Source organism: Ictidomys tridecemlineatus, chromosome 5 (assembly GCF_052094955.1).
Source record: "Ictidomys tridecemlineatus isolate mIctTri1 chromosome 5, mIctTri1.hap1, whole genome shotgun sequence".
In the NCBI taxonomy this organism is placed as follows: Eukaryota; Metazoa; Chordata; class Mammalia; order Rodentia; family Sciuridae; genus Ictidomys; species Ictidomys tridecemlineatus.
Window position 1 is genome coordinate 46,958,380 of NC_135481.1, and position 19,991 is coordinate 46,978,370.

The 19,991-nt window shown below is 33.6% G+C and overlaps 2 protein-coding genes across 2 annotated transcripts; both read right to left on the reverse strand.

The window, feature by feature from the left end:
* Nucleotides 1–4,352: 4,352 nt before the first annotated feature.
* On the reverse strand, nt 4,353–5,288 carry LOC101971701 (olfactory receptor 4K14). The gene has a single exon (XM_005342720.3). It carries the CDS (start codon nt 5,283–5,285, stop codon nt 4,353–4,355), a length of 933 nt encoding a protein of 310 aa, XP_005342777.3. The 5' UTR covers nt 5,286–5,288.
* An 8,010-nt stretch (nt 5,289–13,298) lies between these two features.
* LOC101971408 (olfactory receptor 4K3) lies at nt 13,299–14,237 on the reverse strand. Its single transcript, XM_013366462.2, has one exon. It carries the CDS (start codon nt 14,235–14,237, stop codon nt 13,299–13,301), a length of 939 nt encoding a protein of 312 aa, XP_013221916.2.
* Nucleotides 14,238–19,991: the final 5,754 nt, after the last annotated feature.

The window sequence follows — 19,991 nt, forward strand, 5'->3', positions numbered from 1 at the left end:
TGTATGTATTAAAAGTTTTCTTACATAAACACTTTTTATGATGTAGAAATATTATTTAATGGGAGGACCACTTGGACGAGGATAACTGGGTACTGCTCAGATGGAGTGGCCATCTAAGAACTGTGATATCCCCACACAGCAGACTTGAGAGCATCTCTGAAGCATGATGTTTTAGATATTCACTTCTTAGACTCTCTGAAAGTCATCTTCTTCCTGTGGTGTGTTTGTTCAAGGACAATTAACTAGGGGAACTAGGGAGGGAGAAAGGGGAGAAGAGAGAGAGAAAAATATCTTTTTCAAAATAAGCCTCAGAATAACAAGGGCTATATTTAAAATGTGAAGTGGATCCCTGTTACAATGATATTTTGGCAGTAATTAGAAGTAATGGTCTGTAATCTTATAGCCCCAGTCATCAAATACATTATGCTTGTAGCAATGCTGCATTTTCACTTTTGAATATAGCCTTTGGTGCTTATTTTAAAAGAATATGTTTTTTTTTTCTATTCTTCCTCTCCCCTTTCCTAACCTGGGGGCAGGAAACCAGATTGCTTGGAGTTGTCTGTTCTTTGCAGGAAGAAGATATCACCAGAAAAACTACAAAGTGACTATCTCCCAAATCAACAAGTGAATTTCAACACACCATCCAGGAAACACCTGGGACCCACTCTCAGGGCATACCTAGAATGGAGCCTTTGCATATCTTCTTTAAAAGCCCTCTGTTTTCCCTGATGGGAAGAACCACAACCTCTGGGACGGGAGTCCTCTGTGTTTTTCAGCTGTTAGCAAAGCAATAAACCTCTTTTCCCCCTTTTTCTCAAAACCATGTCCTCATTATTAAATTTGCATGGGGACAGGAACCAAACTTTTGGTAACATGCTCAAGCATTTTTTAATATGCTTGTGACCATATAAGATAATGATGAGGAGAAATGATGCACATGGGAAGAAATTGTGACGGTACATTTGTTTATTCCCTGTGACTTGTAAAAAGCATGGGTCTATATTGATTCATGAATAATTGATAAAAGTTTCTTAGATGATCTGGACTTAGAATTAAGAGACTAGAAATATTGATGACAAAGAAAGTTAGGGATCAATTCTGGTAATAGATCTTTCAGAATGGGCACAGATTATCAAAATATAGATGCCCATTTGAATGTCCTAGAGGACATTCATAGCAGAAGAAGATATTTTAGGTAGAAAAAGCACAGGTTTTTTGTCTGTTAGCCTCTTTTTAATAAAGTTGTCCAGGTGCTTGCTCAGTGAGTCCACATGTAAAATGACAATATTTTGAGGTCCTGCATATGAGGGAGATATAGAAGGGCTTAGGTGGCCAGCGAAAGATGGTATGTGAGGGGGTGGAGCAGGGCCAGAACAAAGGAGCAAAGATCTCTGATGAGATCAACTTCCTCATTAACTAAGGCAGAGCACCCTAGTGGAGGACAAAATCTGACAGACACATCTATACTCATGCTCCTAAGAAGGGGACCCAATAGAAAAACTAAAAATAGATGCATGGACCAAGGGGCCAACAGTCAATAATGGTGAGGAATGCGTGGACAGGGAGGACAAAAGGAAAGGAGGACATTCCAGATACCATAAAAGACAACAGGCCCAAACTCCCCACCTGGATTCCCAGCTCTGGGTCCGCTTCTCTTCAGAAAGGTCTATCTTTCTATCTCTGTTGCTTTTGCAATAAACATACTTCTTGCTTGCTATCTCTGTGTTCTCTTCTTTAATTTTTTGCTGAAAAGAGAAAATGAGCCCAGCAACCCTAGAGAGTAAAACGTAACACCTCGTATATATTCTCTGGCTATCAGCAGTTTAGTACTCAGCTGCCAATATGGCACAGTATTCTGTGGAGATCCTAATGGTAGGTTGATGGTGTTAGAATATTTATACCATGGAGGAAGTAGGATTTTGTCTCATTCGAATGCATATCTACTATAGGTATGCATATTTTGCTTATGGTAATATCTCAGCTGGCACCACCATCTGTGGTTTTAAGTAGTTTCTTATTAACCATCATGGAACTTCTGCAAACTTTATTTGACAGCCACTCAAATGAAGCAATGGGTCCATGACCAGTGAATTTACTAATTTGACCACATACATGATCACCCATAAACATGTGGACTATCAGAATGTTGAATGTCATAGTGATGAGCCCTGTATGGCTCTCATGGGAGAAAAGATCTTCATTTTTAAGATTTGAAAATGAAGGTGAGAAAGTGGGAGAAGCTACTCTCATTATTATACTTACTATCCACTCACAACATTTTTCCTCTCTTTCCTCTAACTTCACGCTGTGCGGATTGGGGGTCTCTCATCCCAAGAAAGGTATACTTTCACCAGAGTTGTAAACAATATTTTCAATAATTTGAAAATGAAAACTAGCTATGGTTATTTGTGCTTTATCTAAGCACATTCATATTTTCAAGACCCCTAGATTAGTATTTGTATAGATGATTCTAACAGAAAACAGAAGGAATTAATTAGACGGGTCTGCCAGATTAAAGTGTGTATACTTGGATTACATTTTATGCTAAAATTTAAATTTTATGCTAAAAAGTATAAAGATGTCTGAGGGGAGGGCATTTACTAGTATGAATTTGTCATGCCAGGTTATGTTACAGATTGTGAAATCAGTGTTTTTAATTTTTATACCCATTTCATGAAATTCTTAAAATAGTGCTTAAATCTCAAGTTTACCTTCTAAGGACTTACAGAGTTATGAACAGAGTAAGCATTCTGGGTAGGAAAAAAATTAACTTAGTACATACTCTGAAAACACAGTGGTTGAAAGAGTACCATTGAAGGTGAATTGAGGCTATTTCTAAGACAGAGACAACCAAATGATGGACTGCCAGTTCTTTGTGACCATAGGTGAACAGGCATGTGCTGGAGAGGTATTCACTTTCTTCACAATATATATTGATAGAGAAAACTACATTGAAAATTATACCATTTACAGTAATTAGTGTTTTATCTGTTAGCTCAATAGAGATGTTTTGGTACTTTATTTTTGGCATGAGTTATGCTTTAACATATTTGGTGAAAAGTAAATTTTCTATACTGCTGTTGAGTGGCAAATAATAAATAAGTAAACACTCTTGGAAGTATAATTCATCTCTGAGTTCTTTAAGTAACGCAAAATAAAGCTGGGTTACCTTCAAGAAATTTGGTTTCTATATTTGGGTCTTGTTATTTCATTAACAACTTGGGCCTAATACTAAAGCACTGAAGAGAATACATAAAAAATAATGACGTATAATGACATACATCAGGCAGTCAAGAATGATATCTGCATTATTATTTTTTATTCTGTCATTTGTTGTAAACAGCTTCAATATAAAAGAAATAAAAATTGATCATATGCCATCTTTCCATTTTAACATTTTTAAATAGATGCCAACAAATTTGTTTCAAGCCACTTAATCTATCATTCTGGAAAAAAGAAAAGAAATATCATTTTTAACCTGAACTTGTTGGGAAAATTTTTGAAATGTCAAAAGAGCTTATTTAAGTACACTTTGAGAAATAAATTTTATAGGCATATAAATAAAAATATTGGTTTCTATTTGATTTATTAAAGTACTTTGCTAAGTGTCTATTCCAGTGTATTATGTACTACAGTTTTAAGAAATAACTAGGTAAGCCATGTCCCTGCTTCAGGTATATTACATTTCAGGATGTTTACAAAACTGATTAATAATTGACAGCAAAAATATCATTCTTTTAGGTTAATAACTAAAGCAAATATCATTAATTATCTATTGATTTAATTTTTATTGAATTAATGAAACCCAAATAGAACATAATCTCCACCATTTTCCTCAAGTGTTTTATCACTTTTATTTCATTCTCTTTCAAATTCTCCCCTTCATATTTGGGTAAGAATACGTGTTAAGGAAATAATAATGTTTTGCCTTTTGTAAAAAGATAAATGAAATATGGAGAAGCCTCAAATGTTTCATCAGCCTCTTTTGTCTAATGGAATTAAAAGGAAATTTAAAAAGTTTCATGAAGATGCAGTCTACCAGATTGGATCTACGGTAGTGTTGAATGCATTACACGAGTTTCTTTAATGTAGTTGAAAGCATAGAGAGACTAATTAAATAATTTCCCCATAAAGAAGAATTAATATGTTTGGCTTCTAGGAAAATAATTCAAGGTATTACATTGCTTTCTTTGGAAATGTTGAAATGTCCTGATTTATAATACCCCTTTTCTTATATCTGAAGACAGTAATAACATGTGGACACAAATTGAACATGTTATAATTTTCAAGCTATTGTGTAAGATTAACATATTGCCAATTTGAAACACTCACTAGCTTCAGGGCATTAAATATTAGCCTTGAAATCCATAGCAATAGTTTTTGAATCTCTTCATAGCTTCTTTAATATCTTTATTTCTCAAAGAGTAAATTGTAGGATTTAGAAGAGGTGTTATAGCAGTGTAAAACACGGCAAAAAATTTGTCCAACCACGGAACGCCGATTGGCCACACATAGATGAAGATGCAGGGCCCAAAGAAAAGCACCACCACTATGATGTGGGCAGTGCATGTAGAAAGAGCCTTGGATGCACCAGACTTAGAACTTTGGCGAACAGTGACAAGAATATGTGTGTAGGATATCAGCAATAGAATAAAGGAGGTTACAGCCACAAACCCACAGTCAATGTTTATTAAAGTGTCTACATTAGAGGAATCCATGCAAGCCAGCTTGATTACCAGTGGTATGTCACAGAAGAAGCTGTCTATTTCTCTGGGGCCACAGAAAGGCAGCTGTGCAATTACAACCAGTTGACTCATGCCATGCACAAAGCCAGCAATCCAGGCAATCACTACCAGCCTCATGCACTTTTGCAGACTCATAATTGTGGTATAGTGGAGGGGTTTGCAGATGGCCACGTAGCGGTCATAGGCCATGGCCACCAGTATTATCATCTCACTTGATCCAATAAAATGGACAAAAAGAACCTGGCACATGCAGCCTCCAAAGGAAATGCTCTGGTTCTCCCTGAGAAATCCTATGATCATCTTAGGAGTGGTGATGGAGGAAAGCCACATGTCAATAAAGGATAGGTTGGCTAACAAGAAGTACATGGGGGTATGAAGATGGGTATCCTTGATGATTAGTAGTATGATAAAAATATTTCCAATTACAGTCATCAGGTAAATCATAAATAATATCATAAAGAGCAAGACCTGAATATCCCATGAATGGCAAAGTCCCAGAAGCAAAAATTCTGACACTATGGACTGATTTCCTCCATCCATTTTATTCAATGTGTCTTCTGAAATAACCTTGAGAGAAGAACAGATTGTCAGTTATGGAGATAAAAAAGGAACTTGACTTTTAGAATTTGATGTTTACATTTAGCATCTTTGTCTGAAATTGAAAAGTATAAATAGAGGAAAATCAGGGCTAAACATATCTGGTATTATGCTCAAAAAGAAAGATAATTGTTATTGGCTTTTCAAGAGAATAATGTGATTAGCATGTAAATAATTCATTATGAGTGTTCTTTCACCAGCAGAAATGAGAAGAGGAAGGGGAAAATCTAACAGATGTTTGAGGTGTTACCTGATAATTAGCTCCAGTTCACTGTTAAAAAGGATCAGATCAGTAAAAGTGATCTTAATGGGTAAACAACAGCAATCTTTATACTAAATAGCAAAAATTTAGATGATGTCCTTGGGAAGACATGGCATATTGAATTATGGTAAAAAGATTTGACATAATATTACAGTTTCTTTGTAGCTGTTCTATTTATCATAAAACTAATTATAAACTTATCACTAAAGTGTATAGTTGTTCAATTTCTTATAGATAAAAACTGCAAGAAAGATCATATAATAAATATCTGATATGAATATTTGGATACAAACTCACATACATACCTCATCATTAATTTTAAAATCTATAAATTAAATGAATATTATTTAATCAGCTAAATGAATTAGGTAAAATCTGTGGAGAATTATTAAACACTGAGAATAAGATGGAGCCAACTCAGACTTAAATATATATATATATTATTGGAGTGAGTGTGTCCTGGGAATTCATTAAAGGGCACTCTAACCCACTGAACCAAATTCCCTGCCCTTTTAAATTTTGTTTTGAGATAGGATCCCACTAAATTGTTTAGTGCCTGAAAAAGTTACTGAGCTGGCTTCTAACTTAGGATCCTATTGCTTCAGTCTCCTGAATATCTGAGAATATTACAGGTGTCTACCACCATGTACTGAGGTGTACTATATGTTTTAAAACTACTATAATACAAATTTCAAATGTTGCAACATGAATAACAATTAAGTGAGACAATGTATATACCAATTACCTTAGTTTAGTCATTCCACATTATACAGATATATCAAGATCAAGTTGACCACATTTAAAAGTACAGATTTATCGATTGATTAAAATAAATAAAATATAGTAACAAATTTCGGTTCTCCTTCTAGGTGTGATATCTTTCTATAAAAATCATTTTTTATAATAATCCTAAAACTGAGATTCTTGATATTTATTTTTCACAAGGAGAATCTCTCCTCAAAGAACTTAATAGATTGCCAAGACACACATTGGATGAGATCCACAGGAAGAAATTTCACGATCCTCTTAGTGCCTCGTTCCATCTTCCTTTTTCCTCAGGTTATAACGTTTAATACTATTTCAGTATGAATATAACTTTGCATTGGATTTTACTTCTATCTCTATACTAAAAGTTACTTAGAATACAATGATTTCTCTAATATAAAATTTTATTCATTCATACTCAATGGACCATTTAAGCAAGGATCATTGGAAACTTCTGGTCAAAGAACTACAATCCTTCTACTCACACCAGAGAGAATCTCTGAGGCAAAGCATTATGGTAGTGTGTGCATTGTTGTTAAATAAACCTCAGAAATTCCAATAAGAATAGGGGACAAAGAGAAACCCTGTGCAATATTTTATGGAAATACCTGAAGCTAAACCAGTCATTTTCAACTGTGTGAAATGGTTACATAGAAATCCTTTTAAAATAACCTTTGAGCATCACAGAGAACATGAAATGACTTACTCAGCATGAGTGATCTATCAGCTCACATTCTCTTTCAGTATCCTCTTCGGAAACACACTTGAGGTGACAACCATTGTTCTGGGAAGAGAGTATCTGTGGAAGTGATTTCTCTTAGCCTGAAATATATTCAATATTGAAAGAGATCCCTGGAGTGAAATATTCCTGTTCTGTGTTTTGTGGATTTGTGTTTTCATGGATTTGTTTTTGGTTTTTTACTTTAAACATCCCTTGAGTACATCTTTGTTAGGAGTTACATCAATCTGTTCATACATAAAACATAACAAGGAGACAAGAGAAATCACATAGAGATCAGCTTTGGCACCAGCCTAGGTGTTCATCAACAGATGAATGGATAAAGAAAATATGGCATATATACACAATGGAGTTTCATTCAGCCATAAAGAAAAATGAAATTATGTTTTTGCATGAAAATGGATGGAACTTGAGAACATTGTTCTAACTGAAATAAGCCAGACTCAGAAAGTTAAGGGTCATATGTTTTCTCTTTCATGTGAAAGCTAGAGAGGAAAAAGAAAAGCAAAGAAATCAAATAAATAAATAAATAAAAGGACTGGGGATTTAGATCAGTGGTAAAGTAACTCTGGGTTCAATCCCTAGTGCCAAAACAACAACAACAATAACAAAACAAAAAACAAGAAAATTTACAATACAGGCATTGTGACATCTGAGATCTTTATTTATTTATTTATTTAATATTTTAGTCATAGTCGGACTCAATACCTTTATTTATTTATTTATTTCAATGTAGTGCTGAGGATAGAACCAAAGGTCCCACACGTGCTAGGCAAGTGCTCTACCACTGAGCCACAACCTCAGCCCCATCTGAGATCTTTTTAACAAAGCCTTTATTTTTGTGCAATTGGTCATGTAATAACTTGCCTATATTCATAGTGTGCAGTTTTATGCATTTTTATATATATTTATTTTATTTATGTGTTGCTGAGGATCAAACCCTATGCCTTGCACCTGCTAGGGGAGTGCTCTACCACTGAGACACAACCCCAGCCCAGTTTTATACATTTTGAAATATACATAGAGCCCGAAAAGATAAACACAGTCAACCTGGTGAACATGCGCTTCAACCCCCAATGTTCTTCCTCTCTTGATAAGCCCTTTTTTCCATAAACTTAATTTCTTATCAATATAAACAGTCCAGGGTGAGTTTTCAATAGCTAGTTCTAGATCTGTTCTGTTGGAATAAGGGAGAGAAAATGACTAATAGACAAAAGGACTTCAGGGCTGGGGTTGTGCCTTAGCAGTAGAGAGCTTGCCTAGCTCGTGCAAGGCCCTATGTTCAATTCTCATCACCACATGAAAAATAAATAAATAAATTAATTTAATTAAATGTATTAAAAAGAAAAAGAAAAGACTTCAACTGTGTTTGAGAGAGCAATTTGCTGAAATATGAATATTTACTTTCTTAGGGAACAATTTACCAGGAAGAAATCATTTTTTTTATTATTAGTTGTTTTCAATTGTATAATAGTTAAGTTTATATCATTAATATTAATTGCATAGTTAGGAATATTAGTAGACTAGCTATTTCCTTTTAATTTGTCATATTGGTCTGAAATCTCACTCTTACTTACTAACCTTGTGACCTTGATCAAAAGGGCAACCTTGAGGCCACTCAATCTAAAATGTATTGAATAGATAAGTCAGAACTATAGAGAAGTTTTTATGATTTTCAGTCGATCTTTAATAAATATTAATCATTTTCCCTTTCTGTTCTTTCAGTTCAATCTTACAGAAGTAGTTTCCAATTGTTTTTTGACAAATTTTTTATTACACAGACAAGAACTTTCTGTAAAACAAAAATATAAGGCAACTTTCAGAAACATGCTCATTACCTTCTCTCTATATTAACACACACATACTCAGCAAGGCTATGTGGTATACACATCAAAGGACATGTCCTACATGCTGCTTGCTTTATAGAAATATGCCAATTTCTTTACTTTCACACTGCTATTCCCAGGAGCCATTGATATTTTAAGAGGATCTAAAAAGGGCAATAGGATATAAGGTGCCATTAAATCACCTTGGGAATTTGTATCTTGAACTCAGAGTGACTTCCACAATATGTGTGTAGGGGGGTAATTTTATCTCTTAAAATAATTACATTGAAAAGTAAGGGAAAAGACACAAACTGACTTGGGGTTTAAACTATAGCAAAAAAAATTATCTTATTCTAGGTACAATTTTCTTACCTAGAAGTAAATTTTTAAACTAATAATAATTGTAAAATTCTGGTAGATCCTTAATATTTATGTCTTACAAAGAGAAATTTAAAGTTAGAAAATTCTAAAGATTGCCTGAAATATTCTGCATTGGGTGAGGTACAAAAGGAAAGTCTATGTTTCTCCTCCTTTGCTCTTAGGTGATGAGTTTTGGTCATGTTGACTCATGTACCAACTGAGTTTTATATCACTTCACATGTGATAGGTAATCCTTTTTGCTTCTCTGTATTTACTAACAGTCTTTTTACATAAAATACTATTTATGATGGAGTAACATCAACATCTTTATTTTATTTTTATGAAGTGCTCAGATGGAGTGGCCATCCAAGGACTGTCTCTGAGGCATTTTGGTGGTGTGTGCTAAGAAAACCATGGAAATTCCAGTAAGAGTAGGGTACAAGGAGAAAACCCATGGACTAGTTTCTGATTTTCAGAGACTAAACAAGTCATTCTTCACTCCAAGCATAGTGAGAACATGTGAAACATAGAAATATTTTAATAATATATTGGAGAATCAGAGAAATGAGTTGACTTACTAAAAATAACTTGTCTCTAAGATCAGATTTCTTTTAGTCTTTTATTATAAAGTGTTATTGAGATAATATCATTGTTGGGTAATGGTAGTGTCTGTGGAAGTGCTTTCCCTCAGCATGATACATATTCTCTATCTGAAGTGATCCCTTGGGTGAAATTACCTACTGTGTATCCTGGACAGAACAAGAATCATAAAAATAATTTACCATGGGAATCTCTTGGGGACTCCTATATTGAAAAATACCAAGTGTTGCATATTTTGGAAATCAGATCATGGAAACCAGAGATACCTCAAATAAATCAACCCATGATTAAAAATTGGTGATTTTGAATATTACTGTTATATGGACACAGTAAATTTATATCGGATTAATTCTCTTGTATTTCCTACTGCCATCCCCACTCCCTTTCCATCATTCCCCTTTGTCTAATCCATTGAACTTCTATCTGCCCTCCTACCACCTTATTGTATGGTAGTGTCAATATATCAGAGAACATTTGGCATTTGATTTTTGGGGGTAGCTTATTGTACTTAGCATGATAGTCTCCAGTTCCATCAATTTACCAGTAAAGGCCATAATTTCACTCTACTTTATGGCTGAGTAATATTCCATTTTGTATATATACCACATTTTCTTTATCCATTCATCTTTTGAAGGGCACCTAGGTTGGTTCCAAAGCTTTTCTGTTGTGAAATGACATTCTGTAAACATTTATGTTGCTGTATCACTGTAGTATGCTGATTTTAATCCTTTCAGTGTGTGCCAAGGAGTGGGAAAACTGGGTTAAATTGTGGTTTGATTCCAAGTTTTCTGAGAAACTTCCATTCTGTTTTCCAGAGTGGTTGCACCAATTTGCAGTTCTACCACATTACCAGTGAAATTTCACCTTATTTACAACCACGAAGAATGGGATCCCAATTAGAATAAGTTATACTCCATGTATTATAATATGTCAAAATACACTGTACTCTAATGTATATCTAAAAAGGACAAATAAAAATAATAATGAAAAAAAGTAAAAATGAAGGCAAAAGATATTATTTGTAATTTTATCTACAAGTAGTAAGGATATACTCTCTTCATTCATCTTGACCTGTGAATCATAATTGCATTGAATTAATGTTTCAATTCATTAAATCAAATGAGATTCTATCTTGATCAATGTACTACATAACCAAGAAGGAAAGCTTTACATTAATGGTGCACCCAAATATATTTCAAAGTTGTCTAAATAGGCTCCTAATCTTGGTCCACTGAGTATTTTTTTAAAAGAGAGAGAGAGAGAGAGAGAGAGAGAGAGAGAGAGAGAGAGAGAGAGAGAGAGAGAATTTTTTAATATTTATTTTTTAGTTTTTGGTGGACACAACATCTTTATTTTATTTTTATGTGGTGCTGAGGATTGAACCCAGTACCCTGTGCATGCCAGGCAAGTGCTTTACTTTAATATTTAAAAATATTATCTACGATTACCTGATGTCTTGACAGTTATGTACTGCATGTCAAATTATTAATATCCTTAGATGTTTTAAAAATAAAATAGATGTTAGTTTAAAATACACTTTTTTGACCTCTTAAATGATAAAACAACTTTCTCAAGGTGCAATTGATATATACTAAATGGTCCATAAAAATCTTCCGTTCAATATACTTTTACCTATATATGTTCACAATTATGAAAACATCACCATGATCAGGCTAGTGGACAAGTTTATGCCTCGTTCCCCCAAAGTTGCCTTGCTCCTCGATTACCCCTTTCGCAGTCTCTCCACACACTCTTTCTCCAAGACAAACATTAACGGGTGTCTTATTCCTCACTTCATGTTACATTTTCTATAAATATAGAAATTAAACTTTATATAACTGGTATATAATAAGTTTGTCTTCCTTTTGATCTGGTATCTGCCACTCAGTATACCTTCACCCATATATTGTGTTTATGAACAGAACACTTATTTTTATTTCTGAGCAGCAGTGTTCTGTTTTATGTTTGTACTGTAATCTGTTTTTTGATTCATCTGATGAGAGATATTAGGCTGTTTTCATTTTGGATCATTAAAATAAAGTTGTGATAGGGCCTGGGGTTTGTGGTTCACCAGTAGAGCGCTTGCCTAGCATGCATGAGGCACAGGGTTTGATTCCTGGCACCACACAAAAATAAACAATTAAATAAAGGTATTGTGTCCATATATAACTAAAAATATTTTTTAAAAAGTTGTTTATATTGGGCTGAGGATGTGGCTCAAGCGGAAGCACGCTCGACAGGTATGTGTGTGGCCCGGGTTCGATCCTCAGCACCACATACAAACAAAGATGTTGTGTCCTCTGAAAACTAAAAAATAAATAAATATTAAAATTCTCTCTCTCTCTCTCTCTCTCTCTCTCTCTCTCTCTCTCTCTCTCCTGTTTAAAAAAAAGTTGTTTATAAAAATTTCAGTACAAATTTCTTTGTGACCCAAATATATTAAAGTTTGTTGAGACTTATTTTATAGCCTAGAATATGGTCCAACTCATTGTATGTTTTGTTTGCCATTGAAAATAAGAACTATTCTGATGTTTTTGGTCAAAATGTTCTAAGTATCACTTGCTGAAAAATTGCTACATGGTAATTTTCAGATCAACCACATCTCCAAGAATTTTTGACCATGTTCTCTATTAATTATTGAAAGATATAGTCAAATACTTATTTAGAATTTTTGTCTATTTCTCTCTGTATTTTGACCTGATTTTGTTTCCATATTGTAAAATTCCTCTTTAAGGCATTTACATAATTTCAATTGTTAAGTCTCCCTGATTAAGTGATATTTTAATAATATCTTGGAGAATCAGAGAAATAAATTGACTTACTAAAATAAATTTACTTACTGAAAATAACTTACTAAAAATAAAATTAACTTTATTTAATTTTGGAAATATTATTTACAATGAAAGATGCTTTGTTATTAAAACATTCAATGAAACTTCTTTCAATTCAGCTAACCTCATATGTATTTCCATTGTTTTGTAAAAAGATATTTTCAATTAAAGTTTATTTTGTATTGAGTTAAGGAATCCAATAAAAATAATTTCCATTGTTATGCTCTATGTAGTTTATTGTTTCTATTTAATCCTTTTTATTTTTTCACTTTTGGCTTCAATAAGAATTTGAATAGAAAATGGGGTTAAGATAAAAATTATTACCACATATTGTTTTGGACAAAATGTAAATGCAAACATTGATGTGAAGACTCCATGCTACAGAAACATTTTATTTTCTAAATGAAATTAGAAGAAAATTTTTAAAAACCCAGAGTCTATCAAGATGCTGCCCAATAGGATGTATATACCCCTTTGTTAAAATAAATTTAGATCTCTTTTAACAAAGTTAAACACATAAGAAGATTGAGTAGATAATTCCATGACAACGAAGGATCACTAGATATTTAGGCATTAAGTGCTTCTCTTGCAATCTATGTAGTAGCTTCTGAATCTCTTCATAGCATTTTTCATCTCTTTGTTTCTCAGTGTATAAATGACTGGATTGAGGAGAGGAGTAAATACAGAATAAAACACAGCAAGAAATTTGTCCATCCAGGTGATGCTGAGTGGCCACACGTAGAGGAAGATGCAAGGCCCAAAGAAAAGTACCACCACTGTGATATGGGCACTGCATGTGGACAGGGCCTTAGATGCACCAGTTTTAGAGCTTTTGCTTACGGTGATAAGAATATGTGTGTAGGATATTAGTAGCATAACAAAGGAAGTTATAGCCACAAACCCACAGTTAATATTCATGAAAATTTCTATATTATGGCGATCCATGCAGGCGAGCTTGACTACCAGTGGTCTATCACAGAAGAAGCTGTCCACTTCCCTGGGGCCACAGAAAGGCAAGTGCACGATGACAACCACTTGGCTCAGGGCATGCACAAAGCCAATGGTCCAGGCGGTCACCACCAGCCCAATGCACTTTTGTAGGCTCATAATGGTGAAGTAGTGAAGTGGTTTGCAGATGGCCACGTAGCGGTCATAGGCCATGACCACCAGGAGCACCATCTCAAGTGCTGCAATTAATTGGGCAAGGAAGACCTGGGACATGCAGCCACCAAAGGAAATGGTCTTGTCCTCTCTGAGAAAGTCTATGATCATCTTAGGAGTGGTGATTGAGGAAAGCCACATGTCAACAAAGGACAAGTTAGCTAACAAAAAATACATGGGGGAATGGAGATGAGGGTCAGTGATGATTGAGGTCACAATGACAATATTTCCAGGAACAATGATGAGATAAAGTACCAAAAATATTACAAAGAGTAAGATCTGAACATTCCATGAGTGACAGAGTCCCAGGAGCACAAATTCTGACACTGCAGACTGATTTTCTCCACCCATTCTATTGTGTTATCTGAAAGAACCTGGGTATGATAGAGTCTCAGTTAGTGAGATGAGAAAGGATGATTTTTAATATTTATTGTACACACAATAGTTAGCATCTTTATCAGAGAGTTAAAGGTATAAGTACAAAGAAATACGTTGTGCAAATTACATTGTATAATAACCCCTTTGAAAAGGTTAATGCCCAAGAATGACTTTCCAGGATGCAGAGACCAAGATGGGATTGTTGCACAAATTATTTATCATTAAATAGATTTTCTCACAAGAAGAGAGTAAGAAAACACCCATATGGCTAATAAAAGACTTTGGTGTAACCTGGAAACTAGCTTGTTTCTACCATTCCTGTAAATTAATCTGTGCAGATCAATGGCAACCATTGTTTTAATTAACTATGATTAGGTCATATGCAGTAGTGGGTTTTCATTATTTCAGCTGCCTTAAACCAACTTCAGTATGAAAGTGTTAGTATTTGTTTTGAATCACTGTAAAAGTAATCACATTCACACAAGGTTTTTTTTTGTAATATGTGATGGTTATTCTATTTTATTATTTGTTATTGTTGAGCTCTTTCTTATTCTAGTTTGTATATTAAACATCATGATAGGTATGCATTTTTAAGAAAAATATACTATGTAACATGTTCAGTACTATTTGCAGTACTGTCATCTACAGAATATTTTGAGATATGTCCCCTAGAGATAAGAATTGACTATTGTTCTTAGGAAATGAATAGATGTTGTTATCCAGTACAAATGAATAGAGATAACATGACAATTCTCTCTACCATGTATATGAATCTTTTCAATATTCAGTGGAACCTATGCTGTAAGACATCATAAATCTAAATCTTATTTTTATCAAATATATGGTGGGGCATGAGATAAAGTATATAGAAGGGGATATAATACATATTTGGGCATAATGAATGGGATACAATATCAGGCACATAATTTGTCATTAGTTAAAATCTACCACAGAATCAACTGGTTTAAGAAAAGTGAATTGACAAGGAAAACAATCAGTGGAGCACCACATGGAAAGACATTAATCAAATTTAAAAGCAACTTGAAGATTTTGACTTCTAGAACTCTGAAAAAGAAGCTCCTTATAAGTCAGGCTAATCAATAGACAATACTTATATTCTGTTACAATGCATGGAGGCTGTGAAATGCCTAGATTATGAACCATTTCCATCTCTTGACCAACAAAATTTGAAACACCATCTGTTTGTCTATTTCTATATAGATCAATTTTCATAGATCTGCCATTATATGTGTTTTCTGAGTATAAATTACACACATGTGTAAGCAAAGTACATCACTGAGAGTTAGTCTGGGTTGGCAATAGGTAAATTTCAGGGTTCTTTGTTCATCTTTCAACTTAACACTGATTTTGCTTAGGTTCAGCTTTGCTTGAATTCAATATTCTTCCAAAAATGGACCACAGAGAGATCTCATTCATGATTACCTTCTCCTGGCAGTTTCAGTTTTTGCCTGACATACCCTCCTTTGTACTATGAAATGTCCAAGTGTTTCCATGGAATGCAGGGAAATTATGATATCTGTACTCATCAGGTATATTACCTTACCCTACCCTTACAGTAAGACCTCAGAAGCAGTAGTTAAGACCAATAAGAACAAAATTTCTCCTAAAAAATGACCTAGGACATACATTTACAATAGATTAGGGGACTCGTGTTAATGGCCTTAAAACTTACAAATAAACACATCCTCCATAATAGAAAAGATTACCTAAAATAAAAAAAAATTCTAGAATGACTTCCAAGAGATTCATAACTATTAGGGAAATTCTCTCTGTAACCTGAATTTATTTTCTTAAAAGTCTCTTTTGGTCTCAAGAGAAAATCCTTTCAGGAGAAATTATCAGTAACTAGTTCTGTACCTGTTGAATAAATGACAGAGAAGATGGCTAATAGCAAAACCAAGTGTCCATCTGTTTGATAGAGCGATTTGTGAAAAAATGAATATGTATATTTTCAGAGAAGAATTCATCAATAAGAATTTACACAGCTTTTTTAAAAAAATCAGTTCTGTAACTGTAAATATCATATATTGGTGGACAAATGATATTACCCTTAATATTAAATAAAATCTTCAGAACAATTAGAGTAACTATAGAATCTTTATTTAGTCCTGTGTAGCGTGAAATCTTAGTCTATTATCTATGGTAACTTCAAAAAGAAGGTTTTATTACTTTCATTTCTATATCAGTAAGAAATAGAAATGAAAATGAACCACAAGATGAACTAGAACATATACAACACAGCTATCCTTGTTGTCTTCTGTGAATAGTAATAAATATTAATTATTCTTCTATTTTTCAAGATGGATTTAAAAATTCCAGAGTTTATCCACAAAATATTTATTGTACAGCTGAGTATTTTCTGTAAATTAAATGCATGTAATATGCTTTCTTTAAAACATTAGCTACTGACATTTTATATAAACTGATTGCACTGGTATCTCAGGAGTATGAAAATAAACAAAATATCAACTTGTATATACAATGTCCTTCCATGAATATTTTTACTATATGAAAACTGTAGTTTTTCATACTTACACTTTAAGAAGAATCTTTTCTCCAGAACTTAATATATCACTGAAACATACCCCGGGTGAAGTACACAGTGAGAAGGTGCACGTTCCTCCCACCAGCTCATGGTGTCTTCCTTTACTCTCACTGATGAGTTTTAATCTATTTATTTAATAATGTCACTTCTCACTCAATATGTAACTCCTTTTAATTCTATCTATATGAGAAATGTTGCAGTGATCACCATTATATGAAAAACATTATTCTCTTAAATGGGAAGGACCATTTATACAAATATTTCTGGAAACCTCTCAGATGATTTAACCATCGGAGAACTATGAGACCCCACAGAGAGCTGAGGTGGTTTTTGAGGAGGTGCCTTATGGTGTTGAGTCTATGGTTGTTAAGATACTGTAGTAATTCCAGAAACAAAGGGAGATGAGGAAAAACCCTTCAATTTATACAGAATTATGAATTGAGATCTGAAAATAACAGAAGCTAGACAAGCTTCTCATCTCAAAGCATAGTGGGCACATGTGAAACAGACATATAGAAATATTTTAATAAAAATCATGAAGAGAATCAAGAACATTAGTTGACTTACTAAACACAGTTTTTTTTTTCTTGGACTGGATCCCCTCTTATTCTTTTCTGATATGTGCAGGAGATGATAGCCCAGGCTGTATGAGGCTGTGTCTGTGGACCTGCTCTCCTGAAGCCTGACATGTATTTTCCACCTAAAGTGATCCCCTGAGTATAAATTCCCATTCTACATCTGAACACAATGAGGATGATAAAACTAATTTACTTTGGACATCTCTTGGGGACTTCTTGGCTAAGAGTGATTCCACTATTAAATAGTTTGGAAATCAAAACAGGGAGTCCAGAAAACCTCAAATAAAAACCTAGTCTAGTTAAAAAATTATATTAGATAATAAATACTAAGAATTCGTATTCTGCAATTTTCATGTCTTGCTTGGTCTATGTAATCAGTTAATGTAGTCTTGATTTATAGAGAAATCACATCCCTGATATAGATGGAGTGTCCTTATAAACATCACAGTCATCCAAGTAAGGAAGTAATCTTTTTCAACTGACTGATTATCTTCCATGCTATCTGTGATTGATTGAGATCCTGAACATTTATTCACTGAGTATTAAATTATTAAGATATCTTTTGATTTTTTTGTAAATATATTGATGTTAGTTTAAAATCCATTTACTGTTTTGACATCTTAGATGAGATCATTGGGTACATTGGCACATCACAAACTACCCATAATTAAGTGTTTGACTTGATAAGTTTTGACACCTGAACACAGCCATGAATAGATCATCATAGGATAAGTAACATATGCTTATCCCCAAAGTTCCCTTGTACCTTGATAATCACTCCTTCCCTTCTCTATTTACAACCACAAATCTGTATGTATTTGCTATTTGTATTTTCCAGAGTTTTAATTGAATAGACTCCAGTTTATTTAATCTCTTATTGGTCTGATTTCTTTTCACGATTTTAGTTTCAAATGCATGACTTTGTTGAACCAATACTGTATTTGTTTTCATTGCTGAGCAGTATTGCATCCTATCTCAATGCCACATTGAGTGGCCAGTTCATTTGTTGCAGGACATTTTAATAGATAAATCTAGAATGTGCATTTATAGAAAATTTTGTATGACTTAAATACTTTTAAATTCATTATGAGTTAGCTTATGATCCCGAATATGAGTCAACTTGGCAAATATTTTGTGTATATTTAAAAAAAAAAGTAGCATGCTGATATTTTGTGTCTAAGCACTCTATAGGTATTAATTACATCACATTGTTTGATAGTGTTATTCAGGTCTTGCTTATGTCTGAATTTTTGTCTACTATCAATAACTGAGAAAGAGATATAAAGTCTGCTTTTCAGATTAGGGTTTTTGCTTATTAATGTGCATTTTTGGTTCCTCTGTGCCTTCTAGTGGTGTTTTTTGTATTTTTGACTGACTAATATTTAAGTTTCTGTAATGGTTTATCATCCATTCATAAACTGAAGCCCATTGTAGTTCCTCCATTTTACAGAAAATGTGAAGAAAGCTCTTGTAAATATCCATGTGTCAGTGTTTTGATTTTGACTCTGCTAATAGTTACATAGTAGTATCTTTTTGTTGTTTTATTTCCCAGTTCTCTATTGATCTGAAGTTGAACCTCTTCTGTACACCTATTTACACTTTTTGCATGTTGTCATATGACATTTCTGTTTATATTTTGGGAAATACTTAAATTATTTCTCTTTTTGTTGACTTTTAAATGTTCTTGGTGCATTATGGATGACAATCCTTTATTAGATGTGTCTTTTGCAAATACTCTCTGCCAGTTTGACCTGTCTTCTCATTCTTTTCACATTGCCTCGAAAAGAAGAGTATATAATTTTAATAGAATTCAGTTTGCAAATTTTATATTTCACAAATTGTGACTGACAGACATTTCCATACCTAATGTCATCTAGATTTACTCCTGTGTCATCATAAAAAATTTCAAGTTGTCATTTACCTTATGTCTCTTTAAGTTTTCTGAGTTAATTTTCAGTTAAGGTGTATTGTCTGTGTTCATGCATGTTGTGTCTATTTTGTGCATGGTCTAGTTGTTCCAGCCCCATTTATAGGAAAGATTGAATTTTCCCCTTTGCATTGTCTTTGCTCTTTTATAAAAGATCAGTTATATTTGTGGATCTGTTTATGGTCTCTGTTCTGCTCCATTAACCTATATGTCTGTTCTTTTTCCAAAGCCTCATCTTGATTACAGCACCATTCCAGTTAAGTCTTGAAATCAGGTAATGTCAGTCCTTTGACTTTTTTTAAGCTTATTTGTGTCTTCATACTTAACCTATGCTTCTGTTAGATAGTTTACAGTTGGGCCTACATCCATGATGGTTATTAGGTTATAGTTTTCTAACATTTTGTTGTCTTTTCCTACTTTGTTATCAGAGTAAATTTGATATCATCAAATGAGTTATCTTGGAAGAGTTTGTGAAAAATTAGTATTGTTCTTCTTGTAATGTGTGATAGGAATCTCTAGTGAAGCTCTCAGGTCCTGAAATTTTTCTTGTGGGTGGTTTTAATATTCTAATACAGCATCATTAGTGGGTTTTTAAATATTTATTTATTTATTTATTAGGTTTACGTGGACACAATATCTTTATTTTAGTTTTTACG